The sequence below is a fragment of the Centroberyx affinis genome, unplaced genomic scaffold (assembly GCF_046629955.1).
Source record: "Centroberyx affinis isolate AG114_WGS23_722 - 3 ecotype Tasmania unplaced genomic scaffold, CSIRO-AGI_Caff_v1 ptg002667l_1, whole genome shotgun sequence".
Classification (NCBI taxonomy): domain Eukaryota; kingdom Metazoa; phylum Chordata; class Actinopteri; order Beryciformes; family Berycidae; genus Centroberyx; species Centroberyx affinis.
In genome coordinates this window covers 8,946-33,076 of record NW_027280853.1, presented here as the reverse complement: position 1 = coordinate 33,076, position 24,131 = coordinate 8,946, and the positions used below count along the sequence as shown (strand labels likewise).

Sequence of the window (24,131 nt, the reverse complement as noted above, 5' to 3'; positions counted from 1 at the left end):
TTATAAAAGAAAAAAGGCCAAAAGATCTAGTTTAATTAATGTTTTATTATGTCTAGGAACGATTGCAATATAGTAGAGTAGTTGAGGTCTTTAAGAGTCTTATTAGTGCAAGAATAACGTTGTTTTTTTGTTTTTTTTTTAAAGGATTTTGCCTATTACAAAGAAATAAGAGACCAAAACATATGGGCTTATAAAGCAGTTTCAGGCTTTGTGAGTTGGAGGAGTTGCATTTTGCAGCTGTGTAGGCTGAGTAGGCAGGAGATAGAGGGTGGATGACAGTCTTATTTTATTCTGTTTTTCTTTTTGTGTGTGTGTCTGGGTTGGTGTAATGTACTGTTTGGCTGGTGTAAAGGAAAGGAAACTTTTGACCCTCATTTTAAGCAAAAATGTATTGTTTTCGTAGAAACAATCAGTGAAAGAGGAAATACTGAAAGGCATACTGAAAGACTCTTGGGTCCTGCAAGGATATAAATAAACAGATAGCCCTTACATTCATATTAATAAAATCAATCTCCAAATTTTCCGAATCCTCTCCACCTACGCATCCATTTTGTTTCTCATTTCACGGCGCATAATTTAGCCTGTTTTTCTCATGGCACCCACTCTTTTGGGCTCTGTTCTTGTCTTCTCTGTTCCAATATAGCTGTTCACTTTCTCAACTACCCTCCTCATAATTCTGTGTCAGTTCCATACCAAAGGGCACAATTTGAATCTTTACCAAAAAAAAAACTATTTCCAATGCCGGCTCGACAATATATCATCATAAAAGTGTATTTTAATTGGTGTAACACCGTGTGTGTTGTATTTCCACACAGGTACCCTCTTGTCACAGAGCAACCTTTAGAGGGCGCTTGACTACGATGACAGTCTATGCTTTCTCCATAGGTTTTCATTAGCAGATTCAAACATCTTTTTCAGCAAGAAGGACTTGAAGTCACATGAAGTTATTTATTCACTTAAAATACATTAATATTTTTTCAAAGCATTTATAGTGTTGTATGTCGATGTAGCGGTTCGCGTCATTTTTGATAGTAGCCTGTTTCTGCAGAAAGTGCCAATGAGGAATCGTAGACTGCATTCGCACAGACTGATGGAGAACAGGCGAGGCTTTCAGGTTGGTTACGCGATGGCCGCTCTCTCAACAATATAGGGATTTTATGTGAAAACAATGGGTTCGTCATTTTTAGAGGCGTATTACTGCGCTGACTAACTACCGGAATGATAGCGGCATCGTTTTAGTTCATCAGTTTTGTTCAAGGGCAGAATCGGAGATGCCCCTTTTCTGTTACGGACTCTGTGTTTTTCTTGTTCGTCTCCTAGGCCTGGCGTTAGCTGCCTACACTTTAGCGGCGGGTTGCTAGTACTTTCGGATGAGCGGGCAATATGTCCAGAAGAGGCGGGTGCGGGTTTTAGGCTAACCGGAGGCAAAATAAGTCCGTTGAACGTCAAAGAGAGGTGCATACCACGGACGTCACCAACAAGATGATAACACTGTCGGCAAAGGTTAAAAAAGATTAGAGTTTGACTCCTAACTTGATGTGCTTGCTAGTTAGCAGTACGCGCTAGCTAACGGTAGCGTTAACTTGCCCTAGCATAAGCGAGGAGGGATAACTGAATTAACGTTAGCGAAGTTGTTTGACGGAATAATTGGGAGCCCGAGTTAACGTGTGTATAATGTGAACCATGTCTTGACGCTATTATCCGTTTCTTTGCATTTTGTTGGTGTTTGTTAGCTTTAGCTATCATTAGGCTGCTAGCTGAACTCATTGGTTAGTGACGTAACGGTGGTCATTGTTTTGACAGCAGGCAGCATCTTGGCCGAGTGTGAAAATGTCTTGATAATTATCGCTCATATTTCTTTATTTTTATTCCTCTGTGTTAGAAAGTGAATAGTGCTAGACAGTGGTCGAAGAAAGTGAATGTTTGGCTAATTTGTGTGACGCAGCTGATGGTAATGTTACCATGCAAGGCACATACTACGAACGGACATGCATGTTTTGTCTGTAGGAAGGGTATCATTTCCAAACAATTAAGATGCAGTTAACAATATTATATAACCCAGCTGTTTAGCCAGTGTTATTCTGGTGCTGTGTTTTTGCTCCCAAACATTATCTGCTGCACTGCATCTAAAATCATGCATTTCCTCTCCCAGTTGTAGGATGGATCCAGACAGTGGGGCAGAAACACAAAGAGCTCTCAGTTTGCAGTGGAAAAGCTACAAGCTCGTCCAGGACCCAGCTATTCGGCGGGTCACACAGAAAATATACAGATATGATGGAGTGCATTTCAGTGTGCCAGTGAGTTGGTGTTTACTTTTCCCCCCCGAATCTATATTTTTGTGTGTTTGTGCCCAAAATGAGGAATTTGTGACTCCAACCTGTTTGTTTTTGCCAGGACTCTGGGTTTCCTCCCGTGGGAGATCTGCGGGACCCCAGACCTCGGAGAATATGGTCCAGATACACAGAGTTGTCCCTGCCAGTGCCCAAGTTTAAGGTGAGAATAACTACTTCGCTTTTATTTCACACGTCTCCAGCATCGTCATCTCTTGTAATGACTCTTGATTCCTTTTTTCTTGACAGCTTGATGAATTCTACGTGGGTCCCATACCCCTCAAGGAGGTGACCTTTGCTAGACTCAATGACAACATCAAGGAGCCCTTCTTGGCAGAAATGTGCGCCAAGTTCGGTGAGGTGGAGGAGATGGAGATCCTGTTCCACCCCAAGACCAGGAAGCACTTGGGCCTGGCCAGGGTGCTGTTCACCAGCACCAGAGGAGCGAAGGACACAGTCAAACACCTGCACAACACCTCGGTCATGGGCAACATCATTCATGCTCAACTCGATATCAAAGGTAAGATAACGCCTTATCTGTGGCTTCTTGAAAGATTGAGCTGGTTCTGGTTTGCAAATTATCACAGTGGTGCTGCAGACACTTAGCTGTGTGATTTCTACAGTAACGTTTGTACAGTGACATGTAATTACTCATGAAGAACATATGTAATAAAACTTTCAATTCATTGAAAGAAATGTGATTTATCTGCGTTTTGCATAGATACTATGCCTTTGAGATACAAAGTGTTACGTACAAGTTCTGGTAATAATTATTCTATTTTCACAAATATTATGCGAGTAAAACCTTGCAGTACTTTTATTGTGTTTCAATGTAGCCTTTTTGCTGGGCATATCTTTAGTACCACAGGTAATGGTCCACAATGATTTTATCTTTTATTTATTAACAGTACTTCTTAGCTGGTTTACTGATGGTTCAAGAAATTGAAGAAAGCACAGCAGATTGTCATGCAATAGCAGTTCTAAAAGCCTACATTTAGTTCAACGGCAGGCAAATGTGCAGCAAGCATGGATAGATTTATTTTTAACAAATAGAAGTTGCAATGCAGTTCCATTTAGTGGCTTTCAAAGCACTTTATCTACAAGTTGAAAGGTGATGTTTTGTATTTAGTTTGTCTTATCAGTTTTCTCCAGCAGCTTGCCAGTAGTCGTGCTAGAAATAACAGTTAGATGTCTTGTAACATTGTCTAAGATTCTTGCATGGTGGACATTGACCTTCAACTTCCAGTTCAGACCCTGGATCATACATGTAGGGCTCTGTGTTTAGGTTTAGGTACTAGGTTTAATTTGCTGCTCAGATCATCTGACCATCAAAACAACTTACCGGCAAACACAGAGATGGGCACCATGGACACATGACATATGGGTACATAAAAATAAGACAACAGCAAAGAAGATTTGAGCATAGTAATTGGGTAATATAGGCACATCTGCCATAGTGCACATTGAATTACATCCAACTGAGTTTGACTTGAATGATACAGATGATGTTAAAACCTAATAGTAAGAGCATCTAGAGGTCATCTATGCCTTATGTTCACAGTGACTGTTAATATACGTGGTGAGCACTTTTCACAAGCTGTCCCTGTGTTTATTTTTCTATGCCTTTGTTTCGTTCCAGGCCAGCAGAGGCAAAAGTATTACGACCTGATAGTAAGCGGCTCCTACACTCCTCAGACTGTCCCCCTCGGAGGCAAGGCTCTGACAGAGCGGCTCCAGCCTCAGGCCCCAACACAGCCTGACACGGTACAGTCGCAGCATAATCATCACTGCAATTATTTAATGATCAGCATCTCAAATTTACTATGTGAATGAGTATTGAAAAGCATTTGAGGAGCAATATTATTGAATGGTCATCGCCTTCTCTAATTGATCTCTAATTAATCAAACCAAGTTTAGTTATGGAGCGCTTTTAACAAACATGATTGTCGGACGCAATTAATTTCTGATTTATTTCCCCTCACAGTCGTCAGATATCAGACGGAGGCTCTCCACTGACCTTGCGGCTTTGGCTGCGGGGGTGCAGGCCCTCACACCGGGGAGCGTCACCCCTTGCTCTGCGGAAACCGGCTACAGTGAACAGCGCCTGGACACGCCCCCCTCCTCCATGGCAGGACCCTTCACCCCAGGCTCCTCTGCCTCCTCCCAGGGCAGTGGGACACCCTACACCTCCAGATCTGGGACTCCTTTCTCGCAAGACTCGGGCTACACCGGCGGCAGGTTAGTTGTTTGATATTTTAACTCAGCACATTCATAACTCTGATTTTACCACGGCGCTATTGCCACAGCTTCATCGTTGTCAAGAGGCAAATTCAGGTCTTTGAGTCAGAGATGAGTACCTTCACTTCTCCATACCTGTACATGGTCAAACTGCATCACAGTTTACAAAATTTGAGCAAATCATTTCACATATCATGTCTGTTCTTTATTGAGCAGTGTCAAATTAATAAAAAGGAATTAAACATTATATTATTATCAAAATGTAGCTGAAATCCACATGCCATCACACAATGCAAGAAATGGTTCTTTGTTGCAATTAGTTTGCAGTTTGCACGGCTACAATACAGTTATGTAATATAAGATATGTTTGCTAATGTTAACTAGCAAACCTAGTAGCCTGACATTACTGTATTCTCTATAGAGAGAAGAGGCAGCTGATTAACTACTGTACAGAATCTCTGCTTGGTATAGTTTTCATGAATGTTGGTAATGTATAAATCTAAAAAAATACGTAGTGATTTTGAACCCTATCTCATTTCTGTTTTTCAGACATACTGGCTACAACACCGGTGCTTTGGGCAGTGGCTACCCTCCCCAGGACATGCTACCCTCCTCCTCGTCCTCTTCTGCTGTCTCGTCCTCGGTTGGGGGATACAAAGTCTCCCGCTACTCTGAGGATCCACAGGAACCTTCAGTGTACCATCGAGGTCGCCCTATGTACCCCCCCACTGCCTCGTACCGTCCCAATGAGCCACCGTGCTACCCAACGTACCCCAATGCCGGAGGGCCCGGGCCACACATGGCGCACCACTCTGCAATGCCTCCGCCACCCCCTGCCGCCCAATACGATCAGCCCCCGCTATCAGACAGGGAGCGGGATAGGGAAAGGGACCGTGACCGGGACAGAGACTCGGCGGGGCGCTACGGGGCCGGTGGCATCGGCTCCAGGAGGTCGTCTTACCACCACCAGCAGGAAACAAACTCTTCCTCAAAGTACCATTCCCATCACTCCCACCACCATTCAGATCGCAGGGACGACAGGGGCTACCGGCGGGACAGCCTGGGCTCCCGATCCGGCGACCACGGCCACCAGCGACACCGCAACCACCACCACTCTCACAACCACCACAGCGGCGGGGGCGGCAGCAGCAGCCGCAGACGGAGCAGCCATGACAGGGACAGAGATAGAGACCGAGACAGAGATAGAGACCGAGACAGCGACTACTCCAACAGCTCTGACCCCAGATACAATTCAAACTCCTACCGCTCCTCCTCCAACAGCATGTCTCCTCCCCCTTCGTCTTACTCCGCTTACTCCTCCGCTAAAGAACCTGCCGCAGCCCCTCCTCACGAAGCACCCGCTTCCTCTCGTCTCGGGGGCGCCGGCCTCGGGGAGAGGGGCTCTCTGTCCGGGGCAGGGGCTGACAAGGACTACCATGCGGCTCACCACAGCGCTCTGCCGCCGCCTCCCCCACCGCCGCCTCCCCTCCCACCGGCCTCTGTCATAGCGGCGGCTGTAGCGGAGACACTCGGAACACTGGACTTTGGCCAGGACAGTCCGGCCCGTGAGGAGCAGTGGACCAAGCCCAAACGCCGTCCCAGCACCCCACCCGTCCCACCAAAGACCCCCCCACCCTCCTCCCCACCCCACTCCTCCATCGCCTCCTCCTCTACCTCCCCTTCCTCCACGTCCCTACCCCACCATCTCCCTTCCTCTTCCAGCTCCCCCCCGCCCCCTCAGCGTGACTCCTCCTCCCCGGAGCCAGATTCCACCAATGAGAGCCTGCCGTTTGTCTACCACAGCAGCAGCCTTGACTCTCGTATCGAGATGCTCCTAAAGGAACAGAAGGCTAAATTCTCTTTCCTCGCTTCGGATGAGGAGGAGGAGGAGGATAGGAAAGAGGAGCGGCAGAGGGGCACAGGCGGGGATGGAGCAGAGCGAGTAGGAGGGTTAGGAGACGCAGCGGGGGAGCACATGGGTGGTAATCAGATGGGTGATGATGGGGAAAAGGACCACAGGAGGAAAGGGGAAAGGGACAGAGATGGCCGCAGAGGGAGGAAACAGGGAAAGGGGGGAGAAGGGAGGAAGAGTCCCACTGTAATTGCAGCAGCCACACCGTCTTCTTCCACCTATTCTCCCCACATCCCGGCCTCCGAGGACCCCCAGGCCCAGGCCAGCCTCCCTGGGACTGGGGCTTTGCAGGAGGAAGCTTCACAGGCTGGATCTGCTGATCTGCGGGGCAGGACAGGGGCACACACACCACCTTATAATGGGCAGAGTCAGGTAAGATCTTCAACACTCATACTTATCTAAATGTTTAAGGCTCAAACTATTCTACAACTATTATTTGTAGAAAAAGGGCTGTCTCAGCTACATTTTGTGCTGACAAATAAAATATGTATTGCATGACTCATTTTGTTTCTGTAAGAACTGTCTGCCACTATCAGCAAACAGTACTGATGTCTAACTTAACAGAAACTCCCACAACACAGCTGACATGCCCCATACTGACCTTTTATGATCAGAGTAACAAATAACTTTTCTACTGCTACTTTATTCACTTTCAATCTTGTTATTGTTGCTAACTCTGCGTCTTCTTCGCTGTGATTGGTCAACTCATAAAAAAGCATTGCACTCCTCTAAACCAGTGGTTTTCAATGCTGGACCTCTGGACTCAGAGTGCTGCTGTTTTTTTTGTAATTGCATTCACCTTGCATCCCAGATGTAAAATAAAATAAAATAGTCCCTGATTAGATGGCTACAAAGAAAACCAGCAGGACACTGGGTCCAGAGGACAGGGTTTGAAACAGTTGAATTTTCCTCAACTTTAGAAATTGCTCTGCTCTGCTTAAAAAGCAGCCAGCCACAGTGCTCCAACGTCCGCTTTCCACCTTGCACCCACTCCCCATTATTGTTAGTGTAAAAGGAAACTGCGCTGGCAGTATAAAATATGTAAATAGTATGAAAGCTGCCTAACTCTTCTCTTTTGAAAGTATGTTTATTGCTGGGACAGTGGTTCATTAAATAGAAGGATGGTGTCCTAACTCAGAGGAACCACTCACATTCTCTGTGTTTTCTTTCAGTCATCCCCTCATTCCTCTGGGGAAGACATGGAGATCTCCGACGAGGAGGAGGAGAACACCATAACGACGGTGACTACCCATCAGCCCCCAGCCTCCTCAGCTTCCTCCCCTTCTTCGTCCCAGGCTGCCCTGCCTTCACAAACTACGGACCCCCCGTCTTCACCCCCGCCCATCTCCGACTCTGCACAGCACTTTGGCACCTCCATGCACCCTCCCATACCCTCCTACCCCCCTCACTTGCCTCCTCCGCCACCCCCTGGTTACTCCCTCCAGCCCCCACCTCCTCCGGGCATCCCTCCCCTGCCCCACATGGAGCTGCACCCCGAGTATCCCCCTCCCATGGCCCACCACATGTACGACTACGCTAGCTCCATGGAGCTGATGAACCAGTACAGCGGTGGAGCTCCCATGTCCTTCCAGATGCAGACCCAGATGCTGAGTCGTCTGCACCAGCTCCGCATGTCCTCGTCCAACGGCACCGCAGCCCCCGGCGAGGCTGCACCCGCAGACTACTCCGCCTCCTACCATCTCCACTCTATGCCTCCTCCCCACACGCACCACCCCTACATGGACCAAGAGGGGAGCGGGGCGGGCGCTCACTACGACCAGGACCACCGCTACATGCCCCCCCACATGCCCTACGCCTACCCCGACCCCCACGGCACTCAGATCCCACCCCCACCCCACCATGGCATCCCGCCTCCCCACACCGGCTGGCCCCCACACGTCCTGCCTCCACACTACCCCTCCTACATGCCCCCACCTGGCTATGGCACCATGCCGCCTGGGGACGGAGACGAGTACAGAGCTCCAGGGGAGGAGATGCCCCTGCTGGCTGACAACCCGCATGAGGCCACGGTGCAGATGGCCCTAGCCACTCTGATCCAGGAGATGAAAAACATCATGCAGAGGGACCTGAACCGCAAGATGGTGGAGAACATCGCTTTTGCAACCTTTGACGAGTGGTGGGAGAGGAAAGAGACCAAGGCCAAGGTAAGGGAGAAGAGCCACAGCGATGCTGTAGTTGTTGTCTTAGTTCGTGTTCATGCTATTCTGCTTTTTTTTGGTTGAAAAAGCGCTGCTTCAACCGCTTTTTGTGCTGATAATGAAAAGTGGGTTTGTTTCCATAGCGACTAGCTGTAGTAGCTGACACTATCAGCAAAGAGTACTTAGGTACAACTCTCAAACTCTGACGAAATCTCCCACAACACAGCCACTGTGCTCCACACTGACTCATGACTATGATCAGATTGACAACAACTACCAACTTTTCCACTAAATATACTTTCTATCTATAATTTTTCTATTTTCATTCAGGTTGTTGTTGTCGAAAACTGTCAGCAGCCTCTGTAGTGTGAAACCCCTCCTGTTCTTTGTGAGTGGTGGATCAACAAAAAAGCGATACCCTCCCCTAAAAGGCTGAACTTTTCTCAACTTAAAGGATAAGGCCGGTGTTTTTTAAAAAGGAAAATAATAAAATCAGCAATGATTTTGTTTTGCCAGCAAATCTCGTACATGTAGCCGGTGCCCAATGAAGCCATGTCCCAGCAGCCATAGAACTCCATTGTATTAAAAAAATGATTAAAAACACCTCACAGAGCCATGCCGTTGCTCTGGGCAGCATATTTCATCATCACGATGCACCGGGCCAGCTGACTTTTTCCTCAAACAACTTAATAAGCCGGCTGTAAACACATTTGCGATCTCAGGAAAGTAGTTCCGTAGCACCAAAAATAGTTTCCGGCGTAATGAAGAATTTGTTCCCATTTGAATTTGATTTGGTAATAACTACAACAGTCTGACTTTTCGTGGTAACAGTTTCAATTTTTAAAATTGAAACTATGTCTTTGTGAGCTGTATTTCAAGGTTTTTAGCTTACAATTGGGGCCAATGATTTCCGGGTTGATGGCTAAAAACGGTACGTGGGAATAGGGCTGCACAATTAATCGTATTAAAATCGCGATCTCGATTCATACCTCTATGCAATCTCATTTCTAAATGACAACGATTCTGTCGCATGTTCATCAGGGACATCTGTTGCATCAAACCAAGCACTCCTAACAAGTGACAACACTGTGTTTAACCACGTGACGAAATGCGCACATGCAGAGCGGGCAGAAAGAAAAACAACAACAGAGAGAGACAAAATGGAAAACAGTAGACACACACGGGAGAACACTTGTTCAAAGGTTGTGTTCTAAATAAAAGAAGAAGAGAGATGTAAGTTAATTCTTGGATTAAAGTGTTGGATTCATCAAGGGTTTGAATTAAGCTGTTTTGTCTGATAAAAAAACAAGCTCATATCTTTGACAGGCCCAATGCATTGCCACATGGTTATCAATGAAACTAATTCCACTAACGTTACTTAACTACCACAAGGTAATGATGCTACCTACCGTTAACGTTTGTAGGAGTTATCAGGTTACTGTTTACATTAGTGATGCGCCGGTCAGGTTTTTTTCAACCTGCGACCACCCGATCCGACACATCCGAACCCGCCCGGCCATTTTCACACACATAAAACAATGACCCGAAACCGATCCACAACCCGAAAACAAAAAAAGATTCAGGAAGCCAGGTAATTTCCCAAAGACTCCTGTAACTCCTGTTCTGATTCTGATTCTGATTCTGATTCTGACTAAGGCTATACTTAATGCTGTGCTGCTGTGTGCATGGAATGAAATGTATGGCGGAATAAACCAGCTGGAGATTGGAGAAGTTTATTCCGTTAATTAAATTTAAATTTCATTGGAATTTCGTCTATACCCTAATTACTGTCAATGTTACAATGTTGATGTGACAGTCCCATTACAGGCATTATCATATTTTTTGTTGTTTCTGTCTGTATCAAGCAAAAGAGTGCAGTAAAAAATTATATTAAAAATAGTTTTGCTTAAAAATCATGAGAGAATTGTGATCTCAATTCTAAGCAAGCAAATCGAGATTCTCATTTTATCCAGAATCATGCAGCCCTACGTGGGAAGTCAGAAAGTAACGGGAGTAGAGCAATCGCAATGTTTATTTTGTTATTTTCATAGGATTTGTTGACGGTAAGCAATGCATTAACAAACACCGGCCTTATCCTTTAACAAAGTTCTCTGCTCTGCCGAAAAACAAGGGAGGGGAGGTGTTGTTTTCCAAAGTGCTTCCATTGCCTTTGAAGGCAGTTTGAAAAATGACAGTCAACATGCCCACAGAGACGTATTTCATCATGCTGCTATCCACTATATTCATCAGTGATCTGTGTTGGATTGGAGGTTTTTGATTGATCATTATAAACTTTTCTTCCCTCAGCCTTTCCAGACGATGGTGAGGGGAGTGTCGGCCTTACGGGACGATGAGAAGAAAGAGGAAAAAGTCAACCGTCCTCGCGAGCCTCTCATGTCTCTGGTGGACTGGGCAAAGAGTGGTGGCATGGAGGGCTTTGCTCTGCATGGAGCTCTACGTCTGCCTTCCTTCAAGGTAAAATCACCACATTTTATCTTCATGTTTGACTAATGGCACTATCTATTTGACACTACCAAACCACTTGTAGAACTGGATTAGTTGCACCAGGAGAAATCCTGTAATTTGTAATTTTACATGCTATGCATGTAATTCCTGAGGACCTGGATAGATAAAGGAGCTCTATGATTTCCCTCAAATTACTGTTTACAGCCCAGACAAAAACCAGTATGATCTACAGCTCTGTTTATATGTGCACGCTGATGGGTCAAACAAGCATTATTTTTACTATTACCAAGAAGAGTTTTCCTATGTAGGAACAAATGCTCAACTGTATCAAGCTAGCCAGAGATAGCCAGAATAATACCAGAACTATTTTCCACATGAGTATGACAAATGGCACTTTCAGCGGCAAGGGAAAGAGGATATTGGAGACCACAAATCATTAAAAATAGCCCCATGAATGGTGTGATTTTAAAAGTTTTGACAGGAAGTTCTATTTTTATTCTGGCTGGCTTGACACTGGTCTCCACAAGATCATGTTGATGGTTGATGCATTTGCTTCCTAAGTCAAAAATCTCTTGAAATATAGCCTTTGTTTGGCTATTTCAGTTAGTAGCCTTGGTGTCTTAAGACTTAAGTCTTACCAACATTTAAAAAAGTAACACATTATGTTATGGAGAGATAAATCTGAACTGGATTGGCCTCACCAGATGGCTTGAGTTTGCTGGAAAACAGTAGGTTTTTTACTTTCCAGATTTAGAAAAATTGCAGACACTCCCACATTGGTACTGGATTAAAATTGTGGACTCTTAGTCATAATCACAATGTCAGGACCCCGATAAAACCAATCCAGTTTGAACAGGGCTTATGTGAACTTTGCCAAGTAAGTACTGAACTATGAAAACAATGCTTGTCAAAAATAGTCAGAATGGTTGCAGTCCATTCTTGGCAGTTGCTGTCTTCCTCACTACGTATGAAAAACAATGTTGGTGTCCGATTGTGCAGGTGAAGAGGAAAGAACCTCAGGAGCTTGAAGAGGGAGACATGAAAAGGCCGCGACCCTCAACCCCGCCAGACGAGGATGACGAAGGTTCGCCGAGCTGATGATTATATTTTATGAGGAGGGGGTGTTAATAGGCCTGGCCCATGTGTCTCTTAACAATCCCTTGTCTTGTCTCCAGCTGCTGATGGGAGACGGCCAGAGGCAGACAGACACGGAGCAGAAAGGGACAACAAGAGGAGGAAAAAGAAGCCGAGAAGTCGTAAACCTTGGGAGCTGGACAGCGAGGGAGAGGAAACCTCTGATGGCTCCTCCTCTGAAAAGGTGTGTGCGCTAGCATATTTGTGACCGTGTGTTTTCCCTGCCCCAGAAATGGGCTTAGGTGGTGACTGACAAGTGAAGTCCATTTTGAAATTTCCAAAAGTATGGTTTTTTTAAATGTCTATTTATCTATCAAATATATGCTTTTCTGAGAGTGCAAAAGAAAAATCTTGGGTGACAAAAAGTTTGCAAACCACTGCGACAACCTAGACCACCATCATTACATTGCAGGCTTAGTATTATATGAGTATTATATCTGCAAATATGAATGTTTGATTAATATGGTGCAGAACTGGTTGGATTTGTTTGCACTGTGTTAACATTTTCATGGGAATTCATGTTGCTGTGGCGTTTTCACTTACTGTTGGCTAGATGGCAGCATTTCACTGTATTGCTCTCTGTGCACTTCCACTCTTGCTTCTGATTGAGTGATCTAAATGTAGTGTTGTAACTACGTCCCTTTTTTAACTGTAGGAGGATGAGGAAGAGGAAGAAGAAAGTGAAAAGGAGTCTGATGGTAAATCACAACCAGCACTCTCAGATATCAAATCCTTTCCATGTTTCCTTTTCGGTCAGGGCAGCAGTGTTACCACGTACTATATCTGATTTCCTTCTTTTTCAGATGACGCCCTCAGTGCTGATAGCGATGATGAGAGCCTTTCTTCGTCCTCTGAGGGCTCTTCCTCTTCAACATCCTCATCTTCATCTTCTTCTGAAGATGAGGATGAAGAGGGAGGGAGGGCTGAGAGCGAAGGGCCAGACACCATGGATGAGTCGACCATGGACAGCACAGCCCTCGACAATGAGAAAGAGGATGACAGGTATTTTTGTTTCCGTGTTTGCACTGCACTGCTCACAAAGATGTCAATCCTCTTAAATATTCCTTTGTCAAACATTTTACTTGTCATTATTTCATTGTTGGTGGCTCACATTTACCTGTTCAATATGATCGATTCTTTTGCTCTTTTCTCCAGGGAAAATACCACAGCTGCTGTTTCAAAGGCAGAGGTCAAAACAGGTTGGTCAGAAGTCTTGTTTACATTAATCATCATCATCATCTTTACTTTTATAGCACTTTTATAACATGGTTAAAAAGCACTTTACCAAAAAAGAGGAAAAAACAAACTTCAAAAGCAATAAAAGCAAGGCAAGAACTATAAAAGTAAACCATAAAAGTTAGGTCAAGAACAATTAACCAAAGATCATTACATCATTGGATAAAAGCAAGTCTTTAAAAGTGAGTTTTAAGAGGTGATTTTAAAAGATGGTACAGATTTAGTTCGCTAAAGCTGGCTAAATCTGTACCTTCTTTTAGAATAGGACAATAATTACATAGGCTAAACTTGGATGAATGTTCAGTTTGGCTAATTCTGTCAAAACTTTTATATTTTTCTCTTAGGGGAAACTGAGAACAGGAAGGCAGATACAGCAGCAGCACCCACCAAGCGCCCCCCGTCGCCTCCATACCCGCGCCCTTCCTCCCCCATTGTTCTTGTGCCCCCCCTCAAGAAACGCAGGAAGACCGTCTCGTTCTCCACAGAGGAGAACGACAGCAAAATGCCGCTGCCGACTGCGCCGTTGTCTCCATCGCAGGCGGCGGGCGAATCTCCCCTCCTCTCCCCTGCCAGGCCTCCAGATTCCCCTCTCACCGCTGCCCAGACCCCTTCCGTTCACCCCACCCAGGGCATTCAGCTGCTCCCCTTTGCCTCCAAACCGGGCGAAGGCAATGCCCTCATCGTGCCCCCGCCTGGACGCGGCCTGTACCCCGACGAGTCCAAAAAGCTCCACGGCCCGCCTGTGTCTCCGCAGACCACCCCTACCAAATCCCCTGGAAAACGGGGTGCAGGCAAAGACTCCCCAAAATCTCCTGCCCCGGCCCCTCCTGTTATGGTGTGTCGCACTGTACAGAACCTGCCTTTGGACCACGCCTCCATGTGCAGGATGGCCTTCGAGGAGGCCCCTCCTCCTCCGCCTCCCGCCACAAAACGGCCCAGAGGACGGCCTCGGACAACCAGCCTGTCCGCTCCCTCATATCATTCCCTCAGAGAGGAAGAGGAGGATGAGGAGGAGAGTGAGCAGAGGCTGAGACTCAGGGAGCAGTTGGGGGCGTCCAGCCTCCTGCAGCTGGCCTCGGCCCCAACCACGGACCTGTCTGTGCTGGCTGACGTGGCCCTGAAGATGGACCCGGAGGCCGGGGACTCTGAGGAGACGGAGACATCAGATGAGGCAGAGGAGCAGAAGATGGAGGAGGATCTGTTCTTCTCCCCAGAGCCGCTGGCCCTGGTTATGAACCCAGAGGGCGTAACGGTCCTCATGGAGCACAACTACTCCAAACCCCCTGTTCTCCTGGCGCCTGCCCCAAAGAGGACTTCCTCCAAACAGGACTCCTCTGTCCTGCTCCCTGCAGACCTCAACACTATCTCTGGGGTGCTTGAGGCACCAGAGGAGGTTATCGGGGAGGCGCTGCCACCCAGGGGCGACACTGGGGACTACTTGTCTGGGATGGACGTGCTGTGCGAGGCTGGGGATGTGGCCAAGGCCATGGCTCTACCTCCATCGTCAAAGAGGAAGGGCATGGTTGGCAAGGGTTTCGACCTGGAAAAAGACAAGAGCAAAAAGAGGAGAAGGAAAGACAAGGAAAACCTGGAGGTTCTGCACACGAAAAAGCAGAAGGAACGGCCAGGGAAGAAACAGAGGAAGCGGAAACTAGAGGTATGTGGGAAGTTGTAGGGTTTGTTCCTGTAAGTGTTTGTGGATGTCTTAATCACAGACTGTGCGTCATATGTAGCAAGGATTTTGTTTCCTTTGGTGCATGCAAATGTAAGTGGCAGAAATGTTGGTTTCTATAATGTTGATACACAACCTTTTTAGGTTTTGGTGTTATGGCATCATTTTTTGGTAAATATCTCACGTCATGAAACCTCTACATCTTGAAATCTAGATAAAAATATAAATGGTTCCGTATCCCTCGGCCTTTATGATTTTTATGACCTTAGTTTTAGCACTTGTACAGAGTTGTGTTCATATCAGTTTGTTGTAGTAATCTTAAGTTGCTCTGTCCAGGACTCGGAAGAAGATGTGGATGTGGAGGAGCTCGAATCTGGAGAGCTGTCCAGCTCAGACACAGAGGACGAGGAGGTTGAAGAAGTGAGGAAGAGTGAGCGCCTCTTCCTGCAGGAGGCAGGAGTGACATCGTCCCAACGCTGGCCCAAACCCGTCCCGGCACCCGAACTGCCACTATTGAAGTTTGAGCAGCGTAGCGAGTTTGAGCAGATGACCATCCTGTACGACATCTGGAACTCCGGTCTGGACAGTGAGGACCTGATGCTGCTGAAGACCACTTATGAGAAGCTGCTGCAGGACGACCACAGCACCGACTGGCTCAATGACACCCACTGGGTCAACCACACTAATATCCTTATCAACCAATGCTGTCTGCCTCCAATATGGTGTCTGAATGTTCAACGTTATCTCCAGGATTGCTCTGGAACTTCGTAAACCTGTTTACCAATGTCCAAATGACCCAGTGATGATTTCAGCCACTCTGTAAACTATATAATGTTAATTTTTTATATATTTAATATTTGCTGTTTGTGCATACCATCGCATGTTTTCCCATTATTGCCCTTAACCTTTGGCCTGCACTTACCAACTTGCCGAATCCTCGGCGTAAGAAGAAGAGCGCCGACGGACAGCTTCGTGAGCATGTGACGGGCTGTGCCAGGAGCGAGGGTTACTACGCCATCAGCCGCAAGGAGAAGGACGTCTACCTGGACCTGGACCTGCCTGAACAGGTCATACAGGAGATGGAGAACATCGACAGCATGGTAGGCAAACTCCTAATAGTTTTGCTCAGTTACTCTATCTGTGATCATTTTGATATTTGGTCTCAGAATTGTGCTACAACATGCAAGTTTTCGCCTTGAGTCAGCAAAGTGTATTGTTAGTCCAGCGCTCCTTCCCCTTAATTGGTCATGTTCATGCCCCCTTGTCACTCATGTGGATGAGCTGTCTACCTTGGAACTGCATCTAGCATCTAGCGGGTCTTGTTATGCTGCACATTTAGTTCAGTGTTCTTTGGTTTCTTAATACCGCTATTGTTGTTGCTATGACTTCCCTGCACTGTGGCTGCTAGCCTCATCTTGATAGCCACAACCAGCTCACCGCTGGCCACGCCAACAGCAAGCTACAGTATATAACCCATTATGTCCTGAACAGTCCAATCTCAGGCAAACGGGGGGTTTGGGCATGTATAATTTCTGTATATTGTATAATCTGTGTATAGTGTAGTGTATAGCAAAATGAAAAAAAACACCTAAATCCAGCTTTTGTGTGTGTTCTAGCCTCTCAGTGTCTGCATTCTGTGGGTGTTGATTTCATGCTAATGAACCGCTGCTCTGATTGGCTGCCTCATTGAAGCGTTGGGCTTATGCATCTGATGAGAAAAGCTAGAAAATGAGGTTGAACTCATTTACAGGTGCCCGGCACCCTCCCAGTCACTGGGAGGAGACTGGTCAGGGTAGGGCGGCACTAATTGAGCGTATATAGATGGAGCAGTAGCTTGTAAACAAACCTGCGCCTAAACATGACGGATCGAGAGAGAAGAGGAGCAATAGCTGCTTCACTCTTTGACAGTGAGGCGTCACGATCATCAGATTACTCTTACATTACAGCTGCTGCTGTAATGTAAGAATACAGGCTTCTAACGTCTCCATTAGTTGCCTTCCATCGTAATATTTCAAGATTACCCTTTGATAGTAAGGGTATTTATGTGATAAATTGAAACACACTGATTAAAAGATAAGGAAATATAGTAGTAACATAGTTCAATGTGGGCTATAAATTGAATTTTGGCAATTGAATTGCGAGGCACTTACTCCTCAGATGTTGTTTGTACTCTGTACTCTCTACTGCCAACTGGTCTTATGATAGTGCCTGCTTGTCGCCACTTAATCAGAACGGGCAGGGTTGGAGTCTCCCGCTGGGAGGGCTGGTTTAAAAAAATAAAGCCTTTTTGACTTTTTCCTAAGAGAAGAGTGCCTTGGATTTTTTTTTCACATATCTTTTCAAGTCTGCAGACTTTCCATTGAGTAACTCTCTACAGCAGATTGAAGCCAAGGCAGCGTTCCTCCTCTGGGCCAATTTGATTTTATGTGATTTGTGACAGATTTGTCTTTTATCCTCCTATTTTACTATTATATTGTTTAACATCTATTATCTTTATCTTTTGCCGCCTTCTTGTTTTTACTTGTTTTAGTTTATTTAATGAGTGTGATATTTGCATTTATTTAATTGTTAAAACACTCTGTACTCTTACTTGAAAGGGCTATACAAATATGTAGTATTGTTATTATTAATGTCTGATGTCATGTGGAAGAATGAATGTTTGGTGGTGGAGTAATGCTTCCTATATATGTAGTGATGAAGTGGCTGTTCCTAAATTTAGTTTTGCATTTACAGACGAAGTAGAAGAGAAGCTCGCCCTCCCCCCTCCTTCCTCTTACCGTTTGCTCCCCTCCTTATCTGCCTTCTAAGTCAGTCAGTGGTGTCAAATGAACTTCCCCCCCCAGACACTGTTGCACATTTAGGTCAAAGTGCCCTTGTTCAGTCACTCGCAGCTCAAGACCATGTGTTAAGGTGACACTGTATCAATGAACCTGTATGATCCTCTCTCTCTCCTCCCTCCGTCAGGGAACAAACCGGCTGCTGTCGGAGAGGCGCTCGGAGCAGCGCCGCCTCCTCACCGTCATCGGCACCCCGGCAGTCATGGATTCTGACCTGCTCAAACTCAACCAGCTCAAGGTACAACCAGCAACAGCCTTGACAGTGATTGAACCCACTCAGTTGTATCATTTACTTTTATCATTTCCACTAATCGATTAATCATTTGTCAAAAGTAATGACAAACGCCCATCACAAGTTACCAGAGCCCAAAGTAATTCTAGGGCCGCAACGTTTGTCTCTTCCCCTGAATGATTCATAAAAATTTTCCCCAAATTGCTATACTCTTCTTTATATTCTACTTTTCTGTTTTTATTCTGTTTTTCATTGATATAGTCTATTGCTATTCGCTGCTGCAAAGACCCAATCTCCCCATGGGAATCATTAAAGTTTTATAGTGCAACTGACTGATACCTCTACGCTTGGCTCTCTTCCCTGATTAACCTCAGGGAAGAGCTTTGTGCCATGCAGGAATTTTAGGAAAAATTACACTATATATTTATTTGAGGGCATAAGTACTTACATAAATCTTGACGGAGGTCGTTGTGACACTGAGTCTTTTTGTCCATGTGCAGTTCCGTAAGAAGAAGCTTCGTTTTGGACGCAGCAGGATCCACGAGTGGGGCTTGTTCGCCATGGAGCCCATCGCTGCTGATGAGATGGTCATCGAGTACGTGGGCCAGAACATCAGACAGGTACTGCTTCCAATTTAGAAACTGCGAGCGCACTGTAATTCCCTACAAGTGCCCTTATAAAGCTCTTCAGATGTGGCAGTCACAGAAAGTGTTACTGCCTCTTGGTTGGTTTTGTGTTAACGCAGCAGCGGTGAGTGAATGTGCGGTTGTGTCTCTGTCTTTTCTAGATGGTGGCTGACAATCGAGAGAAGCGGTACGCCCAGCAGGGCATAGGGAGCAGCTACTTGTTCAGAGTGGACCACGACACCATCATCGATGCCACCAAGTGTGGCAACCTGGCACGATTCATCAACCACTGCTGCACTGTGAGTCGGGAAATCCTCAATCAGCAGCTGTACTCGCAATAGTTATGTTTGCATCCAGCTGTCAAGCAAATTTAGAAATGTTGCAAAAACGAAAATGCGTATTTGCTGCATTTCCATCAGCTAGGTGAATAAATTAGTGAATAAGTAGGCTTCCTGAATGGAAAAGTATATAGTGTGTCTTTCAAGAACTGATTAGTATTGGACAAATTTATATTATTAATTCATGTCAGTTAATGTTGGCCATTTTTCATACTCTGTGAAGACGAAAACAAATAAATGCACTTGCCAATATTGGAATGACAATACAACCACAACGGGCAACTTATACACTTATACAATTTTGAACCGTTTTGAAATGAGACTGAACCATTTGCTGGACTGATCATGCCAGGCCTGCGTCATTATTTATCCAACAAATATATTTCCGTTGCTATTTATCACATAATTTGTCTTTTGAAAACATTTCCATCTCAAGTGAACATGAACACTTTTTTTGCGATATCAAGGAAATTTCATTTAAATTTGCTGTTTCCATTCAGCAGTTTGATTTTGATACATCATCATTTGCATGAAAATACTAGGATGAAAACCCAGCTAGTGACAGATTTCACTGATGGATACAATAAGAACACTGATGTCACGTGATGTAGTCTGATGTGGCCTATAGGTTTCCGGTCCTAACCAGTTTTGTTGTAGTTTATTTTTTTGAGCTGTTGTTTATCAATCTCTCACTGCCCTTTCTCCTCTCCTAGCCAAACTGCTACGCCAAGGTTATCACCATAGAGTCCCAGAAGAAGATTGTGATCTACTCGAAGCAGGCCATCGCCGTCAACGAAGAGATCACCTACGACTACAAATTCCCCCTGGAGGAGAACAAGATCCCTTGCCTGTGTGGAACGGAGAACTGCCGCGGGACTCTCAACTAGTAGCCGCACTCTTCTTCACTTGCCAACAGGAATGGACGAGTTCCTAACCAGCCCCCCCCCCCCCCCCCCTCCCACCCCTCCGCCAGCATCAGACTGTACCTCGAAACAAAGCCACCCTTCCCCAGCCCACACCTGCTCCTCCGGACGGCCACACCGCCGTCCTCACCGTACCCAGGAAACAGAGACGCACACACTTGCACTTTTCACACACACTTTTCATTCACTTGGCAATTTCACAGGCCGTTACTTGAGGGGATTGTGAAGCCTAGCGTATGAAAACTATGAGGGGGCCTCTGCTTCAGCATTAGCTCTTCTGTGGCAGTATTGTTCGACTGACTGGGGAAATGCGTTCTGACCAAGTTGTTCTACGCAACCAGGCATGAAAGGTCTTTTTCTTTTTCCACGCCAATAACCTTTTCAAGGGAGACAATGGAAACTGATGAACACCGGTACTGTGTGTCCGCCTCGGTTCACGTAATCTTCAGCCTGGATTGCTTTGCCAGTGTCAAACCCCCCCCCACCCCCACCCCCCACCCAGCCCACCAACCCAGATCCGCACACAGACGCACAGGAACATTGACAAATAAATTCAGGGTTTTTAAAGGCGCTTGTTCGGAGCGCAGTTTTAAGATACTCCAACCGATTTGGTCTTCAGTTATGCAAGATTTCCAAGTATGAAGATTGTTTTGGAGCTTTCTTTTCATTTCATAGTATTATATATTAATATTACTATTATTGTTGTTATTGTTATTTAGTTGCGTTAGCTGTAAGTATCTTACAGTGAGATGAGCTTCAGTGTGCCCGCCCACTGTCCTCAGTGGCTTGTGATTCACCAGCCCCATAAACTAGTGTTTCCCTCCTCCGCTGTGCGTGACTCTCCCGCTTTGCCACAACCTGGTGTCTGGATGAGAGTAAAGGCCCTTGAACTGTTGCTTTTAACCGTGCAAACATTGGTCAGATAAATTGCAGCGCAAAGTGTGTTTTTTTGGCAATTTCCTCTGCAGGCTCAGCACTACACAGAATTGGACTGTTTGTTCTTTTACATCTTCCCCTAGTTTGATGCTGTGTCACCCAAGGGTCCCGTGACGAGAATCCGATGGGTGTTTGCTCTGTAGGACCAAGGTTGCTAAAAATACCCCCCCCCCCCACCAATGTATGTGTGTATGTGTCTGTCTGCCTGTGTGCGCTTATCTGCTCCTTCCCCCGGTATCTGTGTGTTTTATTTTAAACCAGCAAATGTCAGAGCGTTTGTTCAACAGTCAGGAAAACATTTTCTGTGAGTTCTCCTTTAATTTGCTGTTTCATTAAGACAGAGATTACTACCAAACTTCCTGCAGACCCCAGTACAGATGTGCGGTCAGTGTTGTTCAACTTAGTCACTCTGTGTGCTCTGAATGTTTTTAAAAGGCACATTTATTTGATTAGGTCAGGTCTGTTTCTAGGTATAATGTCTAGTTTTAGTCAATTTTCAGTGTTTGTTTATCCCCCCCTCCCCCCAACGTTTTTTTTTTGGCCTCTTCAAAATGCATTAGTATATATATATTTTACAAGAGGGTGTGCCGAAGTTTGCCCCATATGAAACATCCCTCCCTGAAGAATCTATTCACATAATATGAGCAAATGTACTGCATTCAGTTTCTTTGGAGTGTAGGTGTGAGCTGTGTGTGTGCCTGCTAGATAGATCAACTGGTTTGTGATAAGCTGCAGACAGACGGGTGCGTATGGCCCTTGTGGTGTGTCTCTGTTTTTCATATGGTTTCTCAGCTCACGCGTATGGCCGTCCCAAGTTTTTAAGCTTTCATTTTGAATTTTTAACTAGCAGAAGCACTCTCTTCTCATTTTTGTTCCCTCCCAAACAGGAAACTGTGTAAGATATTTCTTGTTGCAATGAAAGCCTTTCAGTACAAACCAACCCTCTTTACTACAGGATAAAAAGATGAAAGAAAAAAATTCAAAGAAATAAATGTAAATATTGTAGAGGTGTTTGTTTCTCGTAGAAACACACTGATTCCAAGCTGTAAATATGTTGTTCCTTTTCCTCTCTCCATGAGGAGGAAACATGTACATACCTTCCATTCAGTTATTTTTTATTGTTTTTTCCTTTTAATTTGATGATTATTATTTTAATATTATTTGCAATATTTCTCTTGTATTAATGCGTTGGACCCTTTATTAATGGTGCATTAAAATATTTTTTAAATAAGTTACAGGCTCATGTTGTTTTTCTCTTCGTTCTGAGGTTTTGTAGTTTTAAATGTTGGAAACACTAGGTTCAGACTGTCAGGATTTTGCAGACTGTTATTATCTCCATATGGAGTATACTGACTGCCAATTAAAGTTTTTTTTCCATGCTACGTAGCAAAATCTTAATTAACCCACTATAGAATCACATGCAACTAGGTCTTGTGGTAAAATCTGCATAGTAACATGTAGTAAACAGGAAGTTGCTTGCTTGCTACAAACTCTTTCCTTGAGATCAGGGACAAACTCATCACTGAAATTGCACCTGCAGCCTCGATGCTTCCTGTGCAGACGAGCAGAACGTGCGAAAGAGAGATGTTGAAATTTGACCTCCGAATACAGGAATTCGCAGTCATCAAGTGACGACAGAGGAAAAGGAGAAGAGCTGGGGAAGCTCACTGATTTACCAGATGGAGGTCTGGGTTGGAAAGTCATTGAATGTCTGGTTGAGGTGCTTCCCCCTAATCACAGGAGCCTCTGCTGTGAGTCATGGATCATGCTGTTGAAATCAGTTACACTGCTGTTTGTGAGGTGCACTGTTTATATCATGCATCTTCGTAAGGACTAGCAAATATTTATCTGTTACCATTTATCCTGTTTGTCACAGGTCAGGTCTGTTATCACAACAGCAGAGAGAGCAACAATCCTTAAATGGAATTCAAGCATTGAGATTACTTGGAGTATCCATGTCAGACTCAAGTTTAGTTGAGTTAAAAGTTTAGTTAAAATACTACAGTGATAAAGAAGAAACGATTGAATGATTGATGATGTGGAAATGAATTGGCACAAGTTAGACAGGAAAAAAACGAGGGAATTACAAGAACCTCTGAGAGGCCAGCCGATCAGCTGATGGTCCAGAAATGATGCATTTCCGGTTGTGTTGTGCATGGAAAGGTATAATTTGTTATTTTCCTCTGAGTCACGAGCGGACTGACTGGAACTCTGAAACGAAAGGAAATTCCACCTCTGTTTGCGTGTGCGTGTGTGTGTGTGTGTGTGGTATGACTTAAGTCACTTTCAGGGACACACACCTGACTTAAGACCAGTTGATTGGGGACGGCTTGTGCAATTAGGGACAAAAGCTATGTCCCCAATTGGTAAAAAGCTGATTTTTGGGTTAGTGGTTAAGGTTAGGGTTAGGTTAAGGTTAGGGTAAGGGTTAGGTTTAGGCAAGTAGTGGTTATGGTTATGGTTAGGGTAAGTCTTCAGGAAATGAATGTAAGTCTATGTAAATACCCCAAAAGTGACTTAAGTAAGACTGTGTGGTGTGTGTGCGTGTGTGTGTGTAAATGCCTGCGTGTTTCCCTCAGTGTTTCTACTCCATAGTGCAGCAGGTGAGGTGATTTCCCTCGCTGTCTGCACGACTTACAGGAAATGTTTTGCCAATCTTTGTCATGTGTGGGTCGCCAAAAAAGATCCACATTTGACCCCTGACCCCATTTGATAAAAGTCTGTCTCATTGAACCCCATCTGAGAAGATTTAGTTATGATTTAATGCAGAATTATATAGCCGTGTTAACTGCAGGTGAGGAGATTACATTGGAGAGAGCTAAACATCTGATCAGAAACATCATTACAATATATTATATCTTTGTTCTGATCTGTAGTGCATGAAAATAACAGTGAAATTAACTGTCTTCATTGTGCTGAGTGGTCCCCAGACCCCAGTTTGGGCACCACTGACTTACAGTTTTGTGATGTTGTAATGAACCTTGATGGAAGCCAGTTTCGGATGAGGGAACAAACACAGAGAGACCAGATGGGAGAGGCGATAAGAATGTGAATGAAGTCCAGCATTAGTGCAGCCAGGCCGCTGAAGTAAA

General features: G+C 45.2%; 1 protein-coding gene across 1 annotated transcript; it reads left to right on the top strand.

Moving 5' to 3' along the window:
- The first annotated feature begins 1,100 nt into the window (after nucleotides 1-1,100).
- On the top strand, nucleotides 1,101-22,243 carry setd1a (SET domain containing 1A, histone lysine methyltransferase). Its single transcript, XM_071535126.1, has 21 exons — nucleotides 1,101-1,114; nucleotides 2,153-2,297; nucleotides 2,395-2,493; nucleotides 2,580-2,850; nucleotides 3,970-4,094; nucleotides 4,315-4,568; nucleotides 5,118-6,852; nucleotides 7,653-8,645; nucleotides 10,947-11,114; nucleotides 12,105-12,189; nucleotides 12,281-12,423; nucleotides 12,895-12,937; nucleotides 13,043-13,241; nucleotides 13,395-13,438; nucleotides 13,820-15,132; nucleotides 15,484-15,832; nucleotides 16,066-16,247; nucleotides 18,112-18,222; nucleotides 18,717-18,836; nucleotides 19,004-19,141; nucleotides 19,894-22,243. Exons 2-21 carry the CDS (start codon nucleotides 2,160-2,162, stop codon nucleotides 20,065-20,067), a joined length of 6,684 nt encoding a protein of 2,227 aa, XP_071391227.1. The 5' UTR covers nucleotides 1,101-1,114; nucleotides 2,153-2,159; the 3' UTR covers nucleotides 20,068-22,243.
- The last annotated feature ends 1,888 nt before the right edge of the window (nucleotides 22,244-24,131 follow it).

Coding starts and splice junctions, on each gene's coding strand:
- setd1a (XM_071535126.1), top strand. CDS start 2,160: ATGGATCCAGACAGTGGGGCAGAAACACAAAGAGCTCTCAGTTTGCAG. Junction 2,298..2,394: donor GAGTGCATTTCAGTGTGCCA/GTGAGTTGGTGT, acceptor TGTTTTTGCCAG/GACTCTGGGTTTCCTCCCGT. Junction 4,095..4,314: donor CCCCAACACAGCCTGACACG/GTACAGTCGCAG, acceptor TTCCCCTCACAG/TCGTCAGATATCAGACGGAG.